This window comes from Cyclopterus lumpus, chromosome 13, assembly GCF_009769545.1.
Source record: "Cyclopterus lumpus isolate fCycLum1 chromosome 13, fCycLum1.pri, whole genome shotgun sequence".
In the NCBI taxonomy this organism is placed as follows: Eukaryota; Metazoa; Chordata; class Actinopteri; order Perciformes; family Cyclopteridae; genus Cyclopterus; species Cyclopterus lumpus.
The window spans coordinates 18,483,589-18,508,608 of NC_046978.1; the positions used below are offsets into that span (position 1 = coordinate 18,483,589).

Genomic DNA, 25,020 nt, shown 5'->3' on the forward strand with positions numbered 1-25,020 from the left:
GAGAGAGAACCGGATCCGGGCGTCTGGATTACCATAAAGACTGGAAGAGTAGAAGAGAGAACCGGATCCCGTGGCAGGATTACCGTAAAGACTGGAAGAGTAGGAGAGAGAACCGGATCCGGTGGCAGGATTACCGTAATGACTGGAAGAGTAGGAGAGAACCGGATCCGGTGGCAGGATTACCGTAATGACTGGAAGAGTAGGAGAGAACCGGATCCAGACTGGAAGAGTGGAAGAGAACCGGATCCAGACTGGAAGAGTAGGAGAGAACCGGATCCGGTGGCAGGATTACCATAATGACTGGAAGAGTAGGAGAGAGAACCGGATCCGGTGTCAGGATTACCGTAATGACTGGAAGAGTAGGAGAGAACCGGATCCAGACTGGAAGAGTGGAAGAGAACCGGATCCAGACTGGATGGGTAGGAGAGAACCGGATCTGGTGGCAGGATTACCGTAAAGACTGGAAGAGTAGGAGAGAGAACCGGATCCGATGGCAGGATTACCGTAATGACTGTAGCGGTAATTCATCGTGCGTCCCAACAACCGTCCTGTTACTATTTTATTCTGCCAGGTAAAAGTTCAAGGTTGGTAAATCAAAATGAAACAAATACCAGGATGCATTTTACACCACCTGCTTTACCGGCTATTCTTACCCACAATCCTTTGTGCTTAAAAGTGGGGAATAAATCTGTATTATATCTCAGTTTGCATTATTTTTTGTGCGTTTAATATGCTTATTTTCCTTCCGTTTTGTAGGTAAATATCCTTCAGGGGAAGTCGGCGTTCACGAAGGAGCTCCAAAATGAGAGAGAGCGACATGAAGATTTGACAGTGTGCAGATTGGGATTTTGAACCTATATGAGCAAGGAGGTCAAAGGTCAAGGTGGCATGTATACTACATGCAGCAGTCCCTACTTTGTGATAAAACACATGTGATTTTAATACGCAGCGTCAGTTTCACCAAACGTCTCCGCAAGTGTGAAGATAAATGGAACAAAGCCCACTTACAAGACCCAGATCTCAAATGTATCCAGAGGGCGATTTTTATTATTAGATTTTACTTTATTCATCCACGGGGGAACATTTCTTGAAGCAGCAGCAAACATGTTTACTAAATATACAATCAAATAAAATAGCAGGGCATTTTCCATTTAAATGCTAAAAATGAAAATTGGATACAAATTGTGATGTCGTTTTTTAAAATACTGGACATGTAGAAATGTTGCAACACTTTTACAATCCTATTATTCAAATGTGGCTTTATTGGCATGAAAGTTTCAGTAAAAAAAATAAATAAAATAAGTGTCAAAGGAATGATGGAAAATGTAATAGAAATACATGCGTGCGTTATTTATTAATACACAACGTCATCACACAAAATAAAAAAAAAAGGCCAAACCCATTGATGTTATAAATATGTGTTTTTATTCAATCAAATACGAAGCGAGTATGAAAACAGGAGACTTCCTCGGCGAGGGGGAAACAATCATTGCAAAAGCGGCTGAATGCAGGACGTTCATTATGGGATGGATGCACGTCGCCATAACTTAAAAAAAAAAAAAAAAACGTCTAAAACTGCAAACGGCGGCACGATAAATAAAGTGATCGCGCTGCTCCAGAGTTGAGAAAATACACAACTGACATTCAAAGTCTTTAAAAAAAAAAAAGAAGTATAAAAAAAAAAAAGAAGTATAAAAAAAAAAAAATTAAAAACGGCTGGAAAATGTAGTCAGCAGAAAAACATCGTATACAGCGTGTTATGCAACATAAAAAGCAACATTTAAAACAAACATCATATGTCCACACTGTACATAAGTCTACAGCAAAGTGTGTGTGTCTTTGTTTACGCCTGGCAGGGTAGAAGCATTTCCCATGCTGGCGTACGATGAAACCAGTGACGTCTGGGCTCAAGGCTGGTTGATCTGGCCCATAAAGAGGACGGTACCTGAGACAGAAAGAACTCATCATTGTCTGTTAGAGACACACACACACACACACACACACGTTATGTTTAATAAACATGATGTTTTGTGACACACACACACACCCCAGGAGGAGGAGGAAGAGGAACGTACCTGTTGGGTTATGTCTGATGAGGAAGAGGAAAGGTCGGTCCACCGTGACCCAGGGTGGAGAGGACCGCGCCAGCAAAATGGCGGCTGAACACAAAAAACCCGTCAGAGACCAGAATCGACAGACTCGTCCAAAACAAACTCAGGGTCACACAACAAAATACTCACTTGTGGCGGCGGCCGCTTTCGTTCCATCTTCATTCACCACGATTTTGGCTTTCTGCAAAGCCTTGGACACGTGAACGGGCTCGGAACCTGAGGAAAACAACAACAACAACTAATAATAAATAATACATTAAAATGAATGGTTGCCTTTTAGTCTGCTTCACTGACATCAACAGGAAGTTATATAAAAAGGTCAACTCAAATATAATCCAGAGCTTTACTGAACCTTATGTGTGCATTCATTTCTCTCGTGTCGCAAAAAAACAAACACATAATAATAATAATTATGAGCATCATTAGTCGAGACTGCAACTCGGAAATAATGACGACACGCAAAGAAATAGGGTTTAGTGACCATATAAAAAATAAAAAAAACTTTGCAGATCACGCCACTTGGTGGCACTAGAGGGCAACAGTTAGAGCTGCTCTCACTCCGGGAGGAGATTAGATGAAGTGAGATGAGGGGAGGAGTAGAGGGGAAGAGATGAGGAGATGAGGGGAGAGAGGTGAGGAGATGAGGGGAGGAGTAGAGGGGAAGAGATGAGGAGAGAGGTGAGGAGATGAGGTGAAGAGAGGTGAGGAGATGAGATGAGGAGATGAGGTGAAGAGATGAGGGGAGAGAGGTGAGGAGATGAGATGAGGAGATGAGATGAGAGGAGAGAGGTGAGATGAGGAGGTGAAGAGATGAGATGAGGTGAGGAGATGAGGGGAGAGAGGTGAGGAGATGAGATGAGGAGATGAGGTGAAGAGATGAGATGAGGGGAGAGGTGAGGAGATGAGGTGAGGAGATGAGGGGAAGAGGTGAGGAGATGAGGGGAAGAGGTGAGGAGATGAGATGAGGGGGGAGAGGTGAGGAGTAGAGGGGAAGAGAGGTGAGAGGAGGAGAGAGGTGAGGAGATGAGGTGAAGAGATGAGATGAGGGGAGAGAGGTGAGGAGATGAGGTGAAGAGATGAGATGAGGGGAGAGAGGTGAGGAGATGAGGTGAGGTGAGGAGATGAGAGGTGAGGAGATGAGGTGAGGTGAGGTGAGGAGATGAGATGAGGGGGGAGAGGTGAGGAGATGAGGGGGGAGAGAGGTGAGGAGATGAGGGGGGAGAGAGGTGAGGAGATGAGGGGAGAGAGGTGAGGTGAGGAGATGAGGGGGGAGAGAGGTGAGGAGATGAGGGGGGAGAGGTGAGGAGATGAGGGGGGAGAGGTGAGGTGATGAGGGGGGAGAGAGGTGAGGAGATGAGGGGGGAGAGAGGTGAGGAGATGAGATGAGGGGAGAGAGGTGAGGAGATGAGGTGAGGGGGGTGAGGTGAGGTGATGAGGAGAGGAAGAGAACCGGGAGGTGCGTTTGTTTTCCTCGACTCCGACTCGCCGTCCTTCCTCCAAACAAACCCCCTCGTTTGGCTTTCGGGCCTCTTTCACTCACTCAGGTGACTGAAGTCGGCTTTGTCCTCGCTGAACATGTCCGTTACTCCCAGCGCCGAAAGGGGGGCTTCCAGGTCCACCTCGGCGTCAGCGGTGAACCTACAGACGTAAAACACACACACGCCGTCACATACTGACGCATTCACAGTGTGTGTGTGTGTGTGTGTGTGTGTGCGTGTGTGTCTCACCTGGGGATGAGCAGGCGGACTTTGCGCATGCTCATCAGTTTGGTCCAGCTCCGCACGGCGGCCGTGCTGATGTGCGGGATAATGCAGGAAAGAGGCGTGTCCTCCTCGGAGGGCAGGACTATCAGCATGCTGACGGTGTTGCCGTGATACGGGAGCTCGATCACCTTGTACTTCAGCCCCTGAGGCGTGGTGGCTATTCCTGGAAGAAGAAGAAGAAGAAGAAGAAGAAGAAGAACCGTGAGGAGGAAAACTCGAGTCAAGCCGTGTACAAAGCCACAGTGTGTGTGTGATTAAAACAAAGAAAGTAGTGTTTATTATTTCTGCCATACGCCCTTTTTTTTATTATTTTTTATATAAACAGGAGTTTCTGTTGAACTTGCGCGACACCATTTTTCTTAGTCTCTCACAATTTTGCATAAACAAAAAGAGTCTCCCCCTCTCTCTCTCCCTCTATCTATCAATACGCTGTTGCTTGAAGCTTGACATGTTTTTAACACATTTCCATATAAAAAAAAAAAAAAATTGTCTTCTGAGTAAGAGTTCCTTCTGGCTGGAGAAGGCCCACGGGGTCACAGCAGAACCCGACTGCGCCCACACTGCGCATTAGGAGGCGGAGCTATGAAGCCAGGTGGGCGTGACTCACATTATATTCATGAAACACAGCTGAGATTTAGAGGTGCCTCCCTTTTTAGGGGGGGGGGGGGGTGGGCAATGATCCAATCAACACAGACTATGAAGTCAGCGCACAGCAGGACACCAAAGAAGAAGAAGAATTCAGTCTAAATATAGACGAGTGACTAGCGCGTCATTTCAGCTCCCACAGGACTTAATAATATCCAAGTCTAAACTTTAAATTTCCTCACACGAATGAATCACAAGCTGGCATCGGCTGGAGTTGAGTCATTAAAAAAACAAAAAAACAAGCTGAAAATATAAACTCTTTAAACCTGCGGGATAATGGAGAGTTTAACCGCAGCTTCTGATTGGCCAGAAATGCAGCGTTTAAAACAAAAAAGACACGTAGAACAACTTATTGTTGGGTTTTTTTAAGCAAATGTTTTATATGAAAGGAAACGTAATGTTTATTTGTTTCCAAGGAAACTCCCAGGTTTGTTTCCTGGCACTTATTCTGTGCTCGTTATGAAAACACCACTTAGGCCATGTACTGGTCAGAGTTTTTATCTCTACAAGTATAGATCCATTTTACATATTTTTATTTATTTTAGATGTATTATTATTATTGTAGGTTCTTTTACTTTTTAATATCGCCATGTTTTTCTGTTTTCTTGACTTGTGCCTGAATATATCATAACAGACACTATTGTATCACTTGTTAAATAAAAATAAGAATTAAAGCAATCACAAATAAAAGGAAAATAAATAAATAAAAAACAAAAACAAATACAGCATAAAAATGAATAAATAAAACAGGAAGGATTCTTTATAAATTAATGGTGAAAGATGCTGACGGTGCCTTTTACATAAATAAATCCAAAATTTACAGTCATCAAATTATTGCGTGTCCTTTTATTTCACTCGTCTCAACTGGCTCTTAAAAAAAAAAAGTTAAAGTCTCATCTGGACAGTTATTACCAACTAGTCTGAATCAATAACGCAGAACCATACCGTCTAATTTTGTCACTCAATAAATAAAAAAACTACTAAAAAAAAAAAACAGCCGCTCACCGATGCCGAAGACGGACAGCTGTGACATCATCGGCACTTTGTACACGTCTCCGTCGCCCCCGGTGAACGGCCTCATCTTGGTGCTCTCGGGCTGGAAGCGAGACTTCCACAGGCCTTTGAAGTAGATGGCGTTGACGGCGACCAGCCGGGTCAGAGCCGAGTCCAGCATGTCCGCTTTGATCAAGCTGGGGATGTGACCTGGGAGAGGGAAGAAAAAAAAAAATTAAATACATAACTTACAGAGCTTACACCTGCATTAACAACGGGCTCTCGGAGAATATTAACGTCCCACCTTTGGTCTTGTTGCTGACCCATTGGTTGATCTCCTCTGCAGCCCCCTGGGGGTCTCCGAAGTCCAGGCCCCTGCTCTCGCACTGGAAGTTGGCTTTGTTGGCGGACACGAAGGCCGCCTCCATGGGGAAGCCGTCCTGGCTGAACATGGCGTTGGCGATGAGCACGACGTCCCGGTTGGACTTCGCCGTCAGCGTCTTGTGGAGCTTCTTCAACATCCTGTACGGGCCTGTGCAGACAAAGTCGGGCGTTCGAGTATTATTTTCGTTGTCGCGATTATTGCACGCGGATTTTTTTTTTTTAAAACGGAGTCCTCACCGTTTTTCTTGTAGCGGAGCGCGTTGAGGACCTGCTTGCGAGTCTCCCCGTGGGCTCCCGGCAGCAGCATCCCCAGGACGGAGGCCACGCCGTGGGGGGAGAGCACCACGTTCTCCAGGGGCTTGGAGCGCACCACTTGCTGAAACACCTGCATGCCGAGGTCGGAGCCACGTTCGCCGTAGGAGGAGGGCGCCTGGTACATCGCGCCCTGGTGGCCGCGCAGGGTCGCCAGCGCGCACAGGCACAGCATCGAGAGACGCTCCATCAGCTCGAGAGAAAAAATAAATACAGAATATGAGATTAGATTTGTTGTTGCAAGAACCACAGAAGTCAGACACACACAGGTTAAATATTGGGAAGTGTATCGATATTTAATCTTTAAGAGCATTTGAACAACATCCTTCCTTGTTGTGACTCTTCCTGTAACGGCCATCACATGACCCGCTGCTTGTTTTGAAGCAACAGATGTTTAAAGGAGTGCTGCAGGATCTGACTAACCCTTATTCACAATGTTTAAATACCACCCCTACTGAAAATGGGCTCTTCTGTCATTTTTAATTATATACCCCCTCCCCCCCTCCCCCACTGAAGCAGAATGAATGTGGCCACAAGGAGAAATGACTTACTGGTAATCGTGCTTTGTGTGGGAATGTTGTTTTAATGTGAACCAAACTACTTTCGACACGTTTTTTTTTTTTGGGGGGGGGGGGATAAGTTGCCAAAAACCTGCCCCAAAATCTGCAAAAAAAAAATGTCTAAGGATGCATTCACACAAAAAATAATAATAAATACAATTGTGAAAGCCATGCGTATTATTAAACGTGCACCTGGTGGTGTGCGCGAGGAGGCGGCTCACAGTGGCACGTTGCGCATTCACTATTTTTAACGCAAGACAACCCAAATATCAAGTTTTCTGCGCTATTTTTGACGCACATTATTTATTAAAATATGCAAGTTCTCGCAGAAATGTTGCGTTTGTATTTAACGTTAGCTAAATGACACTTTAATAATAAAAACATTTAATTTTTTTTGTTTTTAAAGCAACTTCTTCACGACGAGGTGATGCTAAATCTAAAAAGTCCTCAACTTACCTTTTCGTCGCGCGCCGCAGGTGAAACGTTCACGGTGTCCAAACGGCGTCGAAACGAGCGGTTCGTCCGTTAAACGGAAGGAAAGACTCAACTTTAATCCGGTGAACGGGAGAAGCGCGACTGAGCCCCGCTGCCGGTTCCGAGAGGACTTTATTGGGCCGAACTCCGCCTCCCAACTACCGTTAAACCAGCGAGCGTGAAGCGGGGTGTTCCCCGTTTTGTGTCAAGCGGAAACAGATAACCGTCATGTTTAAGAGCTTCCGGTGAGGTTTCAAAATAAAAGGCCGAACGAATTGCCACGTAGTTGTCCGTTGACACGGAAATACAGTAATATTACAACGCATACGATTTTTTACACTTCAATACATTTTGTTGGTGTACTTCATGCTCATATTTTCGTAAGAAAACAACAAATAAATAATTGTTTTATTTTAGGTCCGTGCGTTTACTTCCGGTACGCGTTGCCCCAACTTGATGCAGCGGACAACTTGTGCCTTGTTTACAACAGGAAGTGACAGTGACTGTTTAGAAGCGACACGTGAGAGAGGTCGTCTGGGTTATGTTTAGTCACTTTCAATGGAAAATCCCCGAGGGCCTCAGATTCACCATGATGCGTTCAGGTGCCAACACAACATATAATAAAAAGCATCCACACGAGTATTGTTTGTGCTTTAAAAAATGTCGCATATTGTCAACACGTGTCTTTTAGTGCGAGTTCGGTTTTATACATTTTGTAAAATTACCTAACATCCCAAGTATAACTCGCCCACAACTAAAGTCCATTCACAAAATCCACTGCTTACCTGGCAACACACACACACACACACACACACCTGGAAAGAGGCTGAAGATCAATTACAGCCAGAGAGGATTACGAGGAGGTGCACAGGGATTTGAATTGCAGGATTAAATTAGTGTTTCTGGGCAATTACGAGTCGATCCCCATCGTAAACGTTTGCCTCCACAAAGACTGGACGGTGGACCTCCACGGTGACAATAAAATACATTTCACGTGTACATTTTGTGGGCTGAACTGGGCTTTTAGTGGATTGTTTGTTTTTACTACACAGCCTTCGACTGAATGAGACATCCATGGCAGGGTTTTTGATCCACAGAGTGTGTGTGTGTGTGTGTGTGTGTGTGTCGGGGGTCTTGCAGCTGAGATGACAATAAGCAAAGTGTGGATCACCGTGTCTGTTCCTGGAGGTGTTAAACAAACACACGGCTGTCTATTGCAACCGGGTCATTCAAGGCCACCGTCCATGTTTCAAACCGGGTCCCTCTACTTCAAGACAAAAAGATGAAAACATTGCAGTCATGATGCTGCTGAGGAACTTTCATTTCTCAACATTGGAGTTGGATAAGATTGGTCAATAGCATGCAACAAAAAAAGGGCAGTCATTGCATATAACATCCCCAAAATGATTATCTTTTCCTTCCATGCGGAACACATCTTGTGAAATGAGAAGTGATGAAGTATTTCTGGATGGTGCAACTCATTGGTCTTCATATAAATAGTTCAAAAACAGTGAAGTTAAACCTTAACTGAGCTTTCTCTGACTACTCTGCACCTTATTGACCTGGAAACGTTGACTCAAAATGAAACTGAAAACAAAGAGAAGTCGTTTAAAGTATTTATTCATCTGCTCGAACTTGTTTCATTCATGTGAAATACCCGTGCCATCGAAGGCTTGTGTAAAGTGCCTTTTATTAAAAAAAAAAAAAAAAAAAAGGACGTCTCACTCGGATGTCAATGATCGGGACAAAAAGTAAGAATTAGTTTTTGTTTTGATCGGCCCCGTTTCGGCTGTCAGTCACTGCTTCAGCCACTTCTGGAGAAGCAAGAAGATGTGATCCCGGGCCAGAGCCAGCTGGGGGAGATCCTCGCTCCTGGCAGGGTACATGTTGGCACAATGGGCTGTTCCTGGATCAGAGAGGGAAAATAATATACATAAGGATATAAGAAGGATATGGCAATTATCCACCAAAAAGTGAGCCATTGTTTTAATGCCGAAAAACTGTTGCTTGGCTTCAGTGACGTGAAGCAATCACGAAAAGGAACTCCAGTCTTTCAAAGTAATTAAAAAATTCCCTAAAAAGGCTTTTTAATGAGGAACGCGAGTCAAAAAGGACTGGACTTACTGTAACCAGAACTAGTCTAAGCAGGATTTCGGCAGAAGTTTTCGACTATTTATGTCCATCAAACGCTGATTGGACATCCAAATAAAAACGGTGGTGCATTTTCCCTTTAAAAACACATTAATCTGGATTAATTTTGATCAGTAGACGCACATTTATTGGGAATAAAAAAGAGAAACTGTGTCCATCGAGTTGGTCACAAGCCATCGATCCATGTTGCACACACACACACACACACACACACAGCTTCTCACCCTTGATGAACACGGCGGGGAGGTCCGGCGTGATGTCCCGGGTGACGCCCAGGGCGTGCCACGGGTCGATGGAGCCGTTGGGCAGAACGATCCTGCTGGAGCGGATGTCGTAGCCGCCGTAGAACTCGTTGGTCTGGGCCACGGCCGCCGCCAGCTGCTCGCCGCTGACGTTGTAGAAGTCCGCGCACTGTTTCACGTGATACCTGGAACGAGAAGAAGAAGAAGAAGAACAAGGATTAATGACGCAGCGACACTTATTTAGGTGAGCGAGGCGACGTTTGGAGAACTCACGCCAGAGGGAAGCCGGAGAACGGCTGGTTGGGCGAGTCGGTGCTCTGGTAGAATCCGAACTCGGTGCAGGTCTGGTAGACCCACTGTCTCCCTGACGACGCACAAAACAACATGGAATCAGTCGGCTTGTATGCAACCAAGGAGACTACTTCCTGTTCCTGAAGCTGGGAACAGGAAACACAGCATGGAATATAGAGCATCCATTTTTTTTTTTTATTAGAACTTTAGTGTAATGTTCTTACTTTTAATTTAACCTGAAAAAAAAAAAAAACAATTTGGAAAATTTCCCCTCGTTTCAGGATTTTTTCCCCTCCTTTTTATTTTATTTGTAGTCGTTACGTGATGTAATTACATTGTTCGACGGCTCTACTTAAAACCAGAAATTGCCTAGTGTGTGTTTGTGTATATATTATATATAATTTTTGGGTATCCTAAAAAAAAAGCCTGTCAACAAACACCCTGAATTGACTGCCACCGCATCCCCAACTCGACCCCGTTTTATTCTGGTCTGTTGTTTCTGCTGCAGCCGATTGCTCCCGTATTATGGGTTATTATTGGACGACAGTGGCGTGACATCACACCGGCTCTTGTTATTCATAAAAGAACACACAGACCTGCCAAGAAAGAAAAAAAAAGCTCCCAAAAAAAAAAAAAAAATACAGAAAAGTACGTCAAAAATAGCCGGAGATGTTCTAAAATAGAGCCCGCTAAAATAACCATGTCTGCACACACACACAGTAAATACACACCTCCCCCGGCGGCCGGCCCGTCCCAAGATGCATCGGTCATGTCTCTGAGGTAGCTTTGGTAGCTGGCGTTCAGGCATTTGATGGAGAAGGTGTCCATCATGAGGCGGGCCACGGCGGCGTAGCGGGCGTAAGGCTCCCCGAGGGAGGAGTCGCCCATCACGCCGCACAGCACCTTGATGGTGATGTTGCCGCCCCTCGCGCCCTGAAGAAGAAGAAGACGACACAAGTAAATGTATTTTTAAAATTCAAATCATCTCATGATGAAAGGTCCTTTTTTTTCCTTTAATGTGGGTGAAAGTATTCCCGAGGCTTTTATTGGGAATGGAGACATGAACTTGTGACATCCTCCCGGCTCCATTATTTGGCCCCAGTTTCTTTTTAAAAGAAAGAAAGAGGAAAGAGTGTTGTGGGGTTGATGTCTGGGGTGGGGGGAGGGGGGGGAGGGACGCACACATCCCGGTGGCTTTTTAAAGAGACCACTTCCTGATCCAGCTCATGACACTGAAGCTGGGAACCGGTCACCCTCAGAGAGAGAGAAAGGGGGGTGAGACATGCAACAAAAAAAATCATTTGTGCACCCTGTCCAAGAAATTGTGCGTACAAAACTGGTGACCAAGTGCATACCATAAGAGAGAGAGAGAGAGTGTGTGTGTGTGTGTGTGTAACGACCCACAATGCAATTCCAGGTGCATAAATGTGCATGAAAGCAAACAGAGTTGGCAGTCTACGCCTCGGTAACTCTGAATGCATCCCGGTGCCCGAGTCTCTCTCTCTCTCTCTCTCTCTTCTGCACCTTCCCGTGTCAAAAGAGGAACTTGTTCCACGAGCTGTGGCGTTACGCAACCTCCCTTCCGTATTTTTTTTAAATAAAAGCCCCCCATTGATAACCCCCTCGACTGTGAAGCCACCGCCGCCGCCGCGTCGCCTCTTCTGATTGGGTTACACCTCGGTCCTCGTCCCCTAAATTCCTCAGCGGTACCTAAAACCTGCTAGGCCCCCCCCTCCTTTGTGTCAGAGGGGGCAGCTGTTTGGACTCCGCGGCCCACCGCTCCTCTCACTTCTTTTATAAGCGCCCCTTTAGCTCAGGGGGGGGGGGGGGGGGGGGGGGGCAACAGGAAACCAGAGAGACCACAGAGGCTTTTGTCCCCCCCCCCCCAGTCGGCTTATTGGTAACCGGACTCACGTCTCCTCGAGGCACCGAGGAGGGGACAGAGGGAAGGGGAGGCAATATATAAAAATAGTATATTCCAATTCAGTTTGTAATATTCAGAATAACTTTTAATGTGTTTAATGTCTTCTGGCCAGCTGTCAATCAGTTTACACCCTTTAGTTTTGTCTCATTTGGACCACAGCTTCCTGTCTTGATGCTAAGCTAACCTCCAACTGGCTCTAGTGTCATATTCAATTCATGAGCAGCTAATGTAAATAACTTCCACGAGTTAGTAAATAAATATGCAATTTAAAAAAAAGAGGACTTATTCTGGCATGAAAAACAGATTTTAAGTGCACGTTTTTCACCTCAAACCCCCGGTTGTCTGCATTGTACTGCACCACATCCATGAAGTTGCCGGCCAGCAATTCCAGGAAGTAGGCCGAGTCCATCTCCGTCTTTATCTGCAGTTTGGAACACAAGCTGGAGGAGGAGGAGAGAGGAGAGGATGCAAGGGAGTAAGGAGCAAGATGAAGAAAGAAGGGGAAGTTAGCCCAAAAGCATTGGCGGGTTGTACGAGTTATAAAAATAAAAGATGTCCAGGCTTTGGTGCGTCTCCAGGACTGCACCGCCTGACCTTACGGTCACCGTGACAACCACGCAAAACAACGACGTCAAAGATCAACGGCGAAGACAAAAATGCACACCTGGAAAAAAAAAAAATAAAAAATATAAAAAAAAATCACACAATAAAAGTGACGGCGTACTTGAAGTCTTTGGTGACGTTGTCGTAGGTCTTGGGGTCGTTCAGGCGCCCCACGAGGGCCCTCGAAGCCTCCTGCACCAGGACGGGGCACTCCACGCCCTCGGAGGCCAGCGAGCGCCACACGACCTCCAGGTACTCTGGCACGGGACACAAAGACAGGGGGGGGGGGGGGGAGGGGCGGACACTTAAAAAAAATGTTTTTAAAAAAAGACACAGGAAGCACCCAGTCACCTTCAGACGGAACCCACTTATAGTCCCGTGCCTGTGAAAGTATGAATTATAAAAAAAAAAGGTTTCACGGTGTGGCGCGCGTGTGTGTGTGCGTGTGTGGAGGTCCACATTCAAAGCTGCTCTGACCTCGACCCCCCCCCCCCCCCACACTCCCCTTCCTGCAGGAAAACAACTCGCTCAGCCAAACACAACAAAGAGAGAGAGAGCGCGATGTCTTTCATCTGTCCGGGACTCAAACTTTGGATTAAACAATGGAAAGTCACCCTGGATAGACTCTTTGTGTGTGTGTGTGTGTGTGTGTGTGTGTCTCTCTACGGGGCCCCCCCAATACCTGGGAAGTTGACCGTCGCCCGGACAGGCGCACTGGTGGCCACGGAGGCGTGGACCAGGTGTGGGTACTTCAGCCTGAACCAGACGGCGAGCGAACCCGGGTACGAGCCGCCGAACGCCACCCACTTCCTGCCGGCCAGCCCCCGGGCCTCCGCCGTCACGGCGCGGAAGTGCGCCAGGTCGGCCAGGGCCTGGCGGCTGCTCAGGTAGCGCAGGCTGCCGGCGCTGAGGTCCCTGAGATGGGGAGGAGAGAGGAAGGGTTCGATTTGAATGCGGTGCTGCCACCTAGTGGCGAGAGAGCTGCACAACAGACGCCAAACTGAAACGTCAAGAGGTTGAGTTTATCTGCTTTTGTTTTAGTCCAGTTCAGCTAGTCGAAGATTAAAGATATTTGACTCCAACCTGGTAAAGAAGGTTTGTAGCTATACGTTGTTGTTGTTGTTATTTTTGTCAAAGACTCAAGCAGGTCCACTTGGTTGCATTTTAATGCTGCATGAGCAAAAATAGACGTAAACCAGTGTTTCTTTTTCTTTTTTTAAACAAAAAATTATTTTGTTTTTCCTTTGCACGAGGTCGAGAGTTTAAGAATCAACAACAACAACAAAAAAGGTCAGACGCACGCGGTCGGGTGACTCTTTCCGTAGAAGCGATGTTCCAGCATCAGGCAAAGGGCCCCAAATTGCTTGGCGTAGGTGAGCCAGGTGCCGTTCTGCATCCAGGCCGGATTGGACGGGCCCTCCCCGCCGATCATCAGAAACACCGGACCGCCCGGTTTGTAGAAGGCTTCATTCACAAAGTATCTCTGGAGGAGAGAGAGAGAGAGAGTTACAGACACTACAACACACATCAGGGGTCATCTTTATTATAGTATTTATTTATTTATCTTGGTGTCATGCACATATAACGTGCCAGACACTCGTGTTTTGTTATTATTTTAATAGTTGGTTGAGTTTCTTCCTCACCAGCCAAAAGAAAACATTATTAATTGAGGTAATTTAACTTAAAAAGTGCACCTCGTTTTAAATAAATCAAAAAGATTACACGTACGACAGACAAACGGTTCATTCACACACAATATATTTATATATATATATATATATATATATATATATATATATATATATATATATATATATATATATATATTTATTTTATTTATTTTTCTAAATATATGTTTAGCCCTTGTAATGACACACATCGTACCTGCTTCCACTCTCTGCTGTCTGCGCCGTTGAAGTGATCGAGTCTCTGGGTGAACCACAGCTCCTCCGACACGGCCCTCCCTCCGGTGTCCTGCCCTCCATCGATGCTCCGGAAGCTCCCGAAGCCCTTGAACCGGCCCTGACCGCCGACGACCCCGCAGAGCAACACGAGCAGCGCCGCGGTGCAGAGGAGCGACCCACGCCGCTGGAGAGCCATGTCGTCGTTGGAGCGGAGCGACGCAGAAACCAGGAAACGGTCAGGTGATTTATCTTCCACGTGATCATGTGATCAGTTGTCACGCTACGTTGAAATGACTCGCAAAACGTGGGAATAAATGTACTTCATCTCATTTGGACGGACAACCGTGAGGATATTTTCCTCCTTCTAGGATTTTTCAACAACTAATTATATTATCAGTATCAGTATCAGTATGTGTATGTATTTAATATATATATATATATATATACGTATATATATATGTATATGTATATGCATATGTATGTATATATACATGTATGTATATATGTATATGTATATATGTATGTATATTTATGTGTATATATATATATGTATATATATATATATACATATATATATATATATATGCTGTACTGACTGATGAGTCGCCAACTTGATTTCGTTGTATGTTTTTACAATGACAATAAACACCCTTACCTTATATGTATATATATATATATATATATATATATATATATATATATATATATATATATATACATATACATATCTTTTTACATTTGTACAGTATGTATATAGGTGTATATATATATACTGTATATGTGTGTGTATGTGTGTATATGTATGTATATATGTGTGTATATACATATATATATATATATATATATATATATATGGGTGTGTCTATGTGTGTATATGTATGTATATATGTGTGTATATATATATATGTGTGTGTTTGTGTATGTGTGTATATGTATGTATATACGGCTTTGAACAAGTTTTTAAACGTTAAACAAAACAAGTTTTTAAATACATAATTTAAACGGCGTCACACAAAAATCCCCCCGTTTTACGCAGCACGTGAAGTACCCACGAACAAACAATTCCCCATCCCCACCGGCAAGGGGGCGCTAAAGTTAACCCGCAGCACCGTTTTCTACCCTAAAGAAAACGAAGAAGAAGAAGCAGCGGTCCGCTCTCAACAGTCATCCTCAGTTTCCGTTTGCTAGCCGATAGTTTCCTAGAGCCGCAACTATGGAGGAGGCAAAAAACAAAGAGAATAAGCAGTCGGAGAAGACCGATGAGAAGGAGAAGGAGAAGGGGAAGGGACCGCAGTCCAAGGGGAAGGACAAGGAGAAGAAAGAGGAGCAAGAGCTGGTAACTGTTGGGGGTATTTCTGTCATTCAAACGGGAGGTGTTATTTTTTTTACCTTAGTCACGGCCGCTTTGACAACACGGTTGAGAAGGCCCCGAGTCGTTGTCACTCAGCATACGTCCTCAACAGGCTGTTAAGTAATCAGTCGTTAAGGTCTCACACAAAACCAATTTGTTTAAAATACATTTCCGCGGCTTTAAAAAAAAAAAAAAATGTCGGAAAGGATCAAACTCGCCTAGCTAGCTAGTGAGCTAACCGTACGCTAGCTTGCTAGCTAGCTCTTCGATTAGCAGGTGCTAAGTGTGACTGGTCAGATTGCTTTGTTTCGGGTTTGGGGAATATATTTATTTATTGTTTTCGTTATTTGTCATCACGGTGATGCATTTTTGTATTTTTTTTTTTTTAAAGCAAAAAAAAAAAAGCATATTGGTGGTTTTAAAGGTGACAGTCAGCAGGTATCAAATAGGGGGGGGGGGCATTCAAGTGTTATAAAGGAATACTATTGGATTTATAAAGTATATATTACAGTAGCTCTAAATGCATTCCCTGTTTATATGAGCACTAGTGGTGCCTCGTTATAGTTTTCCATCCTACCTGTAAATGGCATACAATGCTTAACACCATCCATCTGTTAAGTTATTATTATTAGTTTGTTTTACATCAAGTAATCTAAACAACAACACAGAGTAAACATATGATCATTGTCATCAACACTGTCAACTAAAGCTACGGTCACCCGTCTCTCTTTCAAGGCTAAAAAGCTGCTGCAACAAATACATTCTTGTTGTTGTTGTTTTTTTTAAGTTTCATTAATAACAGATGTTGTTGTTGTTTTCTTCACTAACTCTCGCAGTCAGAAGAAGACAAGCAGTTACAAGAGGACCTGTTGATGATGGTGGAGAGACTGAGTGTAAGTATTACTTAGTTGTGTGCGTGTGTTTTGTTTTACAAACCACTCTTGTGTGTGTCGGGGTGTACAAGGAAGCACAAAATAACCTTGCATTTCCTACACATTGGCAGGAGAAGGACACAGAGCTGCACCGCCCGGCACTGGAAGAGCTGCGCAGACTGATCCGCTCCTCGACCACCTCCATGACCTCGGTGCCCAAGCCCCTCAAATTTCTTCGCCCACACTACGGCAAGCTCAAAGAGATCTTTGAGGGCATGGCTCCCGGAGAGAACAAGGTATGGGCGCCGCTGTGCTACCGGTACGGGAAAAACGATGAAATTTATGCATTGGCTTTTTTTGTTTGTGCCCACTTTTAAGTAGAATCACCGTAGTCCACGTTTCCTTGGAGCACACATGTATTGAGAGAGCTATGTTTGGCAATCCTATCTTAAAATGGTTGATTTATATTATTTTAATAGTATAAAGGTCTATTCAGATGTGGTGTAGAAGCTATGAATGGCAGGTGTTTCATATCCTCATAGCCTAAACACACACAAAACCTAAACTATATGCAATGTTCTCACTGCCGATGAATCTCTCTAGTCTTTAGGCTAAAGATATCAAAGTTCAAACGTTGTTTTTGTATTTCGCAGAGTTTCTGCGGGGACGTGGTGTCGGTGCTGGCCATGACCATGAGCGGCGAGCGGGAGTGTCTGAAGTACCGTCTGCTCGGCTCCCAGGAAGAGCTGGCCTCCTGGGGACACGAATACGTCAGGTAAGAAGACGCAAGGAAATGTGCAGAGATCCCTCGATGTTTTGTTATTTTGATTCGCTGTCAGTTCTTCGGTCGTCCATTTTTTAATAACTACGCTGCTCCGGTTTTTACCAATCGCAAAGAAAGGTGATCCCCTTTCAGTTTGGCGTTCAGCTTCTCGTACAGAAAAACTGGGCGACGCTGATGATGAATTACACCGAACAATGAAAAATAGGGGGACAGAAGCTCTATTGAGCATAATCAGACATTGATGTTGTTCGGAAAAAGAGACCAACTGTCGGGGGACAATATTGCCATAAAACGTGTGTGTGTGTGTGTGGAGCATGGGATGAATGGTCCCTCTAAGATTAAAGACATTGTGAAGTTCATGGCTGATATTTTTCTTTGACCTGAAAACGGGACATTTTGGACACATCCTTCTTTCTGTGTCTTGTCGCGTCGCAGGCACCTGTCCGGCGAGGTGGCGAAGGAGTGGCAGGAGGTCGAGGAGAGTGACAAGACGCAGCAGGAGACGCTGCTGAAACTGGTGAGGGAGATCGTGCCGTACAACATGGCCCACAATGCCGAGCACGAGGCGTGCGACCTGCTGATGGAGATCGAGAGGCTGGACATGCTGGAGGACTACATCGACGAAACCGCCTACAGCAAAGTCTGCCTGTACCTTACTAGGTATGTTCAGGTTTATGGAAACATATTAATTTTTTTAGCACGTATTAATAGGTCTTTTCATCTCTGAACTTTCCCCGTTTTGCTCCTCCCAGCTGTGTGAGTTACGTCCCCGAGCCCGAAAACTCTGCGCTGCTGAGATGTTCCCTGAACATCTTCAGGAAGTTCAACCGTTACCCAGAAGCCCTGCGCCTGGCCCTGATGCTCAACGACGTGGAGCTGGTGGAGAACATCTTCACGTCCTGCAAAGACATGTAAGCAGGATTTAAACAAACACCTCCCAGAGCACTTAAGATAGTCACGGTAATAATAAACTATATGTTTTTGCCTCTTAGCGTTATCCAGAAGCAGATGGCCTACATGCTGGGGCGCCATGGCATGTTCCTGGAGCTCAACGAGGACGTGGAGGACTACGAGGACCTGACGGAGATCATGTCCAACGTGCAGCTCAACAGCAACTTCTTGGCCCTGGCCAGAGAGGTGAGAAAAGAGGGGGAAACAAAGAAGGAGAGAAAAATAGAGACAACGGAGAGATAATAGTTCAGAAGAAAGGTATTTAACATAAATGTTGTTCCACGCTCACTTGTATATCACATATGCTGATTTATTGACAATAGTTGGTGTTTTAGATGGAAAAATACACTGGAACTTTCCGACATTGTAGGATCTTTCCTATTCCAGCACTCTAACTAGGGCTTCTATCAGGAAATATGTGTTTTTTTTGTTAATTATTCTATATATGAAATAACCACATGGTTTTGTCGACACCAATGTATTATTTTACATGTTTTACAGGTCAGATTAATACGGTTCAGTCCACTGAGTAATAATTAATAATGGTTCGTAGAAGTTCACGAGTCGGCACATTTCACTCTTCTCAATAACACACTCTTGTCGTCCTCCCCAGTTGGACATCATGGAACCAAAAGTCCCAGATGACATCTACAAAACACACCTGGAAAACAACAGTGAGTCTCGTACTGCTGTGTGTGTGTGTGTGTGTGTGTGTGTGTGTGTGTGTGTGTGTGTGTGTGTGTGTGTGTGTGTGTGTGTGTGTGTGTGTGTGTGTGTGTGTGTGTGTGTGTGTGTGTGTGTGTGTGTGTGTGTGTGTGTGTGTGTGTGTGTGTGTGTGTGTGTGTGTGTGTGTGTGTGTGTGTGTGTGTGTGTGTGTGTGTGTGTGTGTGTGTGTGTGTGTGTGTGTGTGTGTGTGTGTTTGTGTTTAGTATACGCTGGTGACGGAGACACTTTCATAAGTCTAGCTCTAATCCATCTGATGTGGACTGAGGATGCCTGCTCTGTAAACCGGTCGTGACCTCCTCTCGTCTTCGTGCGACAGGGTTCGGAGGCAGCGGCTCCCAGGTGGACTCGGCCCGCATGAACCTGGCCTCGTCCTTCGTGAACGGCTTCGTGAACGCGGCCTTCGGTCAGGACAAGCTGCTCACGGACGACGGCAACAAATGGCTGTACAAGAACAAAGACCACGGTGAATAAAGCGCAGTTTGACTTATCGACATCCGTGCAGTTCCGCCTCTTTTTTTTTTTTTTTTATTCGAGGTGTCCGGGCGACTGAAGGCGATTTTTTTTTAATGTCCTCAGGTATGTTGAGCGCCGCTGCCTCCCTGGGGATGATCCTGCTGTGGGACGTGGACGGCGGTCTGACCCAGATCGACAAATACCTCTACTCCTCTGAGGACTACATCAAGGTAAACGTTGTGAACGTCGGTTTAATGCCGAGTTCGTTACGCAACGCGAGGAATCTGTCTTGGTGAATGGTGCGTAAGGATAAACATAGATAAAGTATGTGAAAACAAAGTATATTATTAAAGATTTGCAAGGGTGTGTGACTAAGAAATAGTCCAGGAGGACTCTAGGCCTCCCCAGACAGAAGCAGTCAGCTGTTTTTTGACTTGTCATATCTACATTACTGATGATTATTTATCAAAAATCTTATTTTGTTAAAGCGTCAATAGTGAATTCTTCAATATTTTCTCTATCATGGTATTTGGGTGGAGAAAATATATATATATATATATATATATATATATATATATATACACATAGGGATTTTCTCCGTATTGCCCAATTAACAATTACAAGAGAGATTTTAAATACTCTTAATAAGCTGTTAAGATGTGTTTTTCTATTGCCTTTCTTACACCTGCATTCTCTCCCTCTCCCTCTCCCTCTCCCTCTCCCTCTCCCTCCCCCTCTCCCTCCCCCTCCCCCTCTCCCTCTCCCTCCCTCCAGTCTGGCGCCCTCCTGGCCTGCGGCATCGTCAACTCGGGTGTGAGGAACGAATGTGACCCGGCCCTCGCCCTGCTTTCCGACTACGTCCTCCACAACAGCAACATCATGAGGATAGGAGCCATCTTTGGGTGAGGAGGTTATGGATGCAGAACAGTCAAAAGCATGGGCGGGACAAATACCTATTTTTTCTTTTTGTTTATTATCCCGTAAGCCGCGTTTCCTACACTGCTGTTACCACCTGAATCTCTCATTTGAAGTGTGACCTTTAATGTCTCTCGGTTTCAGACTGGGTCTGGCCTACGCCGGCTCCAACCGAGAGGACGTCCTGTCTCTGCTTCTCCCCGTCATGGGAGACTCCAAATCCAGCATGGAGGTACAGATATGTACTTTTACACACACGCACACACACACACACACGCGCGCACACCTGCCAGAGCAGTTAAGCAGCATTCAAGCGTGCGTTTTAACAACCCTCAGGTGGTGGGAGTGACCGCGCTGGCGTGCGGCATGATCGCGGTGGGATCTTGTAACGGCGACGTGACCTCCACCATCGTCCAGACCATCATGGAGAAGAGCGAGCAGGAGCTGAAGGACACGTACGCCCGCTGGTTGCCTCTCGGCCTGGGACTCAACCACCTGGGTAAGCAAGCCCGTCATCTGCTCCAGTAATAAGGACGCCCACTCCTCCGCTATCTGTCTTTCCTTCCCATCTCTTCTTGTATTACAGCTGCAGTAACTATTCTGTGTGTGTGTGTGTGTGTTCCCTCTTTTCGTAGGTAAGGGTGAGGCGATCGAGACGACCTTGGCTGCTCTGCAGGTCGTGCCCGAACCGTTCCGCAGCTTCGCCAACACGCTAGTGGACATCTGCGCGTACGCAGGTCAGTCTCCTAGAAACCGTCTCCCAGATGTGTCCGACACGCGCACACCTCCGTCACTCCCATAATATGCAGCCCTTACCTTGAAGCCCGCTAACGGTTGCCCCCTCCGCCTCAGGCTCCGGTAACGTGCTGAAGGTGCAGCAGCTCCTCCACATCTGCAGCGAACACTACGAAGCCAAGGAGAAGGAAAAAGAGGAGGAGAAGGACAAGAAGGACAAGAAGGACAAAGACAAGAAGGAGACTGCCGCCGACATGGGCTCCCACCAGGTAACTCGTCGGCATCGATTATCCCCCTAACGTGGATTACGTGCCAATACTTCTTCTCTATTTACGGACGCTTTCACGTCTTCCTCTCAGGGTGTCGCTGTTCTCGGCATCGCCCTGATTGCCATGGGCGAGGAGATCGGTTCTGAAATGGCACTGCGGACATTTGGACATCTGGTCAGTGGTTATGTCGTTAACCTTTTCACTTTTGATTTTTTTTTTTGTGTGTTCGCCCCTAACTGTTTGCTCCCCTCTCGGCCTCCGCCTGACTGTTTCCTCCTGTGTTCCCCGTTCACCCAGCTGCGGTACGGGGAGCCCACCCTGAGGCGAGCGGTGCCCCTCGCCCTGGCCCTCATTTCCGTGTCCAACCCCCGTTTGAACATCCTGGACACCCTCAGCAAGTTCTCCCACGACGCCGACCCCGAAGTGTCCCACAACTCCATCTTCGCCATGGGCATGGTGGGCAGCGGTGAGTCGGGGCGCGACGTAGAGTTAATCGTGTGTGTGTGTGTGTGTGTGTGTGTGGCTGCAACGGTGCTAAATAAATGCGTCTATTCATTCAGTTTAAAGACGTTATTTCTGCGCGGTTTCACATCAAGATTCGGCCGCGCTAATATTATTATTTTTGATCCTATTTGTAGAATTACGTGTCCATTTTAAATTAACTCGAGAGCATTGTGAAGTCCAAATTTAATGTGGAAAGAAAAGATGTGGAAAAGATGCTTACGTTGCTCAACCGGCTCTTCGTCTTTTCCATTTCCTCAGGCACCAACAACGCCCGCCTGGCCGCCATGCTGCGGCAGCTGGCCCAGTACCACGCCAAAGACCCCAACAACCTCTTCATGGTCCGACTGGCTCAGGTGGGGGGCGACGGCATTCAAAGAGAGAGAGAGGGAGAGATCCTTTTTTTTTTGTTATTGTCTGTGTGACTGTTGCCTCTTTGTGGCTCCACAGGGTCTGACTCACCTGGGCAAAGGCACGCTGACACTCTGCCCTTACCACAGCGACCGGCAGCTGATGAGTCAGGTCGCCGTGGCCGGCCTGCTCACCGTGCTCGTTTCCTTCCTCGACGTCAAGAACAGTCAGTTCGCTCTCCTATTGTCGTCCACTTTGTTGTTTTTAATATTCAAAAGGGTTGTTGTTTGCCCCTGTGTTGATACGCCCCCCCCTTGTGTTCACCTTGTGCATTGCAGTCATCTTGGGGAAATCTCACTACATTCTCTACGGGCTGGTCGCCGCCATGCAGCCGCGTATGCTCGTCACCTTCGACGAGGAGCTGCGGCCGCTGCCGGTGTCCGTCAGAGTCGGACAGGTGAAAGCCCATTATTTAAATTCTGCTTTTCCCGAAACTTCTTAATGAGAGACGTCTGCTTTTCTTTCCAAGAATTGAGCCTCGTGTCCGTCCGTTAAATGATGCAGCCGGCTGGCTCGCGCTCATCCCGCTGCATCTCTTTAACGGAGATGGTGGTATCGAAAGTGTTTTCATTTTTTAAAAAAAGAATTCCGGTGAAAGGTAGATAACCGTTTTTTCCCCCGTGTGTTTTTAATTGCCTCCAGGCGGTGGACGTCGTCGGCCAGGCGGGCAAGCCGAAGGCCATCACGGGCTTCCAGACGCACACCACGCCGGTGCTGCTGGCCCACGGAGAGAGGGCCGAGCTGGCCACGGAGGAGTACCTCCCCGTCACCCCCATCCTGGAGGGCTTCGTTATTCTCCGCAAGAACCCCAACTACGAAACCTAGACTGAATCATTCTCGCTGGCCTCTCTTCATGTGTGTGTATGTATGTGTGTGTGTGTGTGTGTGTGTGTGTGTGTGTGTGTGTGTGTGTGTAAGGGTAGCCCTCCATGGCTCTTGGCAGTTTATATTTAGTAATGTACCGCATGGCTGCAAAGAGCGAGGTGGGCCTATCCTTCTCCCCGCTGTCTCCAGCGTTCATAAAAGGGGGTTCTGGTTAATTGGACTGGAGGGGGGAGGGGGGGGGGGGCTAAAACCGGGACCGTATCCACTCGACATAGATGGTTTCCTCATTGCCCCTAATTTTGATGCACCGTCTCCCACATGCGCTGAACCAGCTGTCTGACTGACCTGAGGCCAGTTCCGAAGTGGGAACAGTTCACTGGTTCAGTGAAATGAGTAAACAAACTGCTCAGTTCACCGTGACATCTTTTTTTTTTTTTTTGTAATTTGGGGAGCATTCAAAAGTATGTATTCATCATCCATCACTTTTTTTTTTTTTTGTAATTTGGGGAGCATTCAAAAGTATGTATTCATCATCCATCACTTTTTTTTTTTTTTTTTTTTTTTTTTTTTGGCTTCCGTTTCTTTTCTTCTTTTGTTTTGTTACAGTACTGTAAAAGGTTTGATTCAAAAAAATAAAAACTCTGACCCCGCGTGGTGGAAATGTGACGGCTGTTGTGTTTGTGTCAGTATGTCGTGGCGGGTTTAATATATTTTATTCTGAGGAGCCGTTCGGTCGTGATCAGCGCCCCCTAGGGGTAAAGAAAAGTCTCATGCGCACATGTATTCACGTGTACAGGTACATGTTTATAGAGAAAAAGCAATATATGTGACATTTGTTTTATTTTTTCTTTGTTTCTGAGACGTCTGCTACCGTTTTTGCCGAAATAAGTTAATAAAAGTGAAATAGTAACTGAATTCCAGTTGAAATAATAAACTTGAGCAGGACTGCAATTGGGCTTCAAATGTTTTTATTTTAAAATAAATATTTGCTTCTTTTCTAAACCTATGGGGCACTTTTGGCCCCTCCATGAGCCTGTTTTCAGGTTTATTATAACAATTACAACGTGTGTCACGGAGTTCAGTTCACCCTGAAAGACCTTTTGCGGATTTTAAATGACGTTTTAAATGTATTTTCTTTAATTTTATTGTAATATAATATATATATATATATATTTTTCTTTTCACTGTTTTGTCACATCTCGTGTACATTGGTATTGCTTCTATCGTTTTACAATATAAAGTGCCTTGAGTACTTTATATTGAATATACATATATAATATAGCATCAATATATTATATATTTTAATAATATAACATATATAATTATATATAAATATAATAATAATCATATAAACACAATAGAATATATTTGTAGCTTATTGCTATAATTTAACAATATTTCTAATACATGATGTATCAAAGTATATAGTGTGTAATAAATAATGTATATAAACTAAAGTACAATTAAACATATATATATATAATGTAACAAATATATTATTTACATATATAATTAGATATAAATATAATAATAATCATATAAAACACAATAGAATATATTTGTAGCTTATTGCTATAATTTAACAATCTTTCTCATACATTATGTATCAAAGTATATATGTGTGTAATAAATAATGTATATAAACTAAAGTACAATTAAACATATATATAATATAACAAATATATTATATACATATATAATTATATATAAATATAATAATAATCATATAAAACATAATAGAATATATGTGTAGCTTAGTTATAATTTAACAATCATTCTAATACATGATGTATGTATGTATGTGTATATATGTGTATTTATGTCAGATAGCAATTAGATAACAAGATTAAATGTCTTTATGGTGACATTA

The 25,020-nt window shown here is 45.0% G+C and overlaps 3 protein-coding genes across 4 annotated transcripts; 1 reads left to right on the forward strand and 2 right to left on the reverse strand.

The window, feature by feature from the left end:
- Positions 1 to 1,402: 1,402 nt before the first annotated feature.
- Positions 1,403 to 7,449, reverse strand: serpine2 (serpin peptidase inhibitor, clade E (nexin, plasminogen activator inhibitor type 1), member 2). The gene is made up of 9 exons (XM_034548997.1): positions 7,225 to 7,449; positions 6,134 to 6,401; positions 5,817 to 6,044; positions 5,525 to 5,722; positions 3,839 to 4,037; positions 3,652 to 3,749; positions 2,241 to 2,327; positions 2,076 to 2,159; positions 1,403 to 1,945 (listed from the first exon to the last, which is right to left on the reverse strand). The coding sequence occupies exons 2-9, from the start codon at positions 6,396 to 6,398 to the stop codon at positions 1,908 to 1,910; spliced, it is 1,197 nt and encodes a 398-aa protein (XP_034404888.1). The 5' UTR covers positions 6,399 to 6,401; positions 7,225 to 7,449; the 3' UTR covers positions 1,403 to 1,907.
- A 1,495-nt stretch (positions 7,450 to 8,944) lies between these two features.
- prss16 (serine protease 16) lies at positions 8,945 to 14,605 on the reverse strand. Of its 2 annotated transcripts, XM_034548217.1 has the most exons (10): positions 14,338 to 14,605; positions 13,755 to 13,936; positions 13,136 to 13,368; positions 12,575 to 12,710; positions 12,176 to 12,290; positions 10,658 to 10,859; positions 9,909 to 9,999; positions 9,618 to 9,820; positions 9,367 to 9,470; positions 9,042 to 9,148 (listed from the first exon to the last, which is right to left on the reverse strand). In XM_034548217.1, exons 1-9 carry the CDS (start codon positions 14,551 to 14,553, stop codon positions 9,412 to 9,414), a joined length of 1,437 nt encoding a protein of 478 aa, XP_034404108.1. In that variant the 5' UTR covers positions 14,554 to 14,605; the 3' UTR covers positions 9,042 to 9,148; positions 9,367 to 9,411. The 2 variants fall into 2 exon arrangements, with proteins under 2 accessions (XP_034404107.1, XP_034404108.1); XM_034548216.1 differs by lacking the exon at positions 9,367 to 9,470 and having other exon boundaries at positions 8,945 to 9,148.
- An 869-nt stretch (positions 14,606 to 15,474) lies between these two features.
- On the forward strand, positions 15,475 to 23,816 carry psmd2 (proteasome 26S subunit, non-ATPase 2). The gene is made up of 21 exons (XM_034548215.1): positions 15,475 to 15,693; positions 16,545 to 16,601; positions 16,712 to 16,876; positions 17,234 to 17,355; positions 17,800 to 18,024; positions 18,117 to 18,275; positions 18,357 to 18,501; positions 18,929 to 18,989; positions 19,358 to 19,504; positions 19,618 to 19,724; positions 20,269 to 20,396; positions 20,554 to 20,641; positions 20,746 to 20,908; positions 21,045 to 21,146; positions 21,262 to 21,413; positions 21,504 to 21,587; positions 21,711 to 21,879; positions 22,176 to 22,270; positions 22,365 to 22,491; positions 22,604 to 22,722; positions 22,968 to 23,816. Exons 1-21 carry the CDS (start codon positions 15,571 to 15,573, stop codon positions 23,148 to 23,150), a joined length of 2,721 nt encoding a protein of 906 aa, XP_034404106.1. The 5' UTR covers positions 15,475 to 15,570; the 3' UTR covers positions 23,151 to 23,816.
- Positions 23,817 to 25,020: the final 1,204 nt, after the last annotated feature.

Bases quoted from the DNA above. Each gene is read 5' to 3' on its own strand.
- prss16 (XM_034548216.1), bottom strand. From the start codon at position 14,553: ATGGCTCTCCAGCGGCGTGGGTCGCTCCTCTGCACCGCGGCGCTGCTC. The intron at 12,291-12,574 runs GTACGCCGTCAC...CTCCTCCTCCAG, and splicing joins AACGTCACCAAAGACTTCAA to CTTGTGTTCCAAACTGCAGA. The intron at 10,860-12,175 runs GTGAAAAACGTG...CTTCTTCTTCAG, and splicing joins CAGACAACCGGGGGTTTGAG to GGCGCGAGGGGCGGCAACAT.
- psmd2 (XM_034548215.1), top strand. From the start codon at position 15,571: ATGGAGGAGGCAAAAAACAAAGAGAATAAGCAGTCGGAGAAGACCGAT. The intron at 16,602-16,711 runs GTAAGTATTACT...ACACATTGGCAG, and splicing joins TGATGGTGGAGAGACTGAGT to GAGAAGGACACAGAGCTGCA. The intron at 22,492-22,603 runs GTCAGTTCGCTC...TGTGCATTGCAG, and splicing joins CTTCCTCGACGTCAAGAACA to TCATCTTGGGGAAATCTCAC.
- serpine2 (XM_034548997.1), bottom strand. From the start codon at position 6,398: ATGGAGCGTCTCTCGATGCTGTGCCTGTGCGCGCTGGCGACCCTGCGC. The intron at 6,045-6,133 runs GTGAGGACTCCG...TTGTCTGCACAG, and splicing joins GCTCCGCTACAAGAAAAACG to GCCCGTACAGGATGTTGAAG. The intron at 3,750-3,838 runs GTGAGACACACA...TTACGTCTGTAG, and splicing joins GTCCGCCTGCTCATCCCCAG to GTTCACCGCTGACGCCGAGG.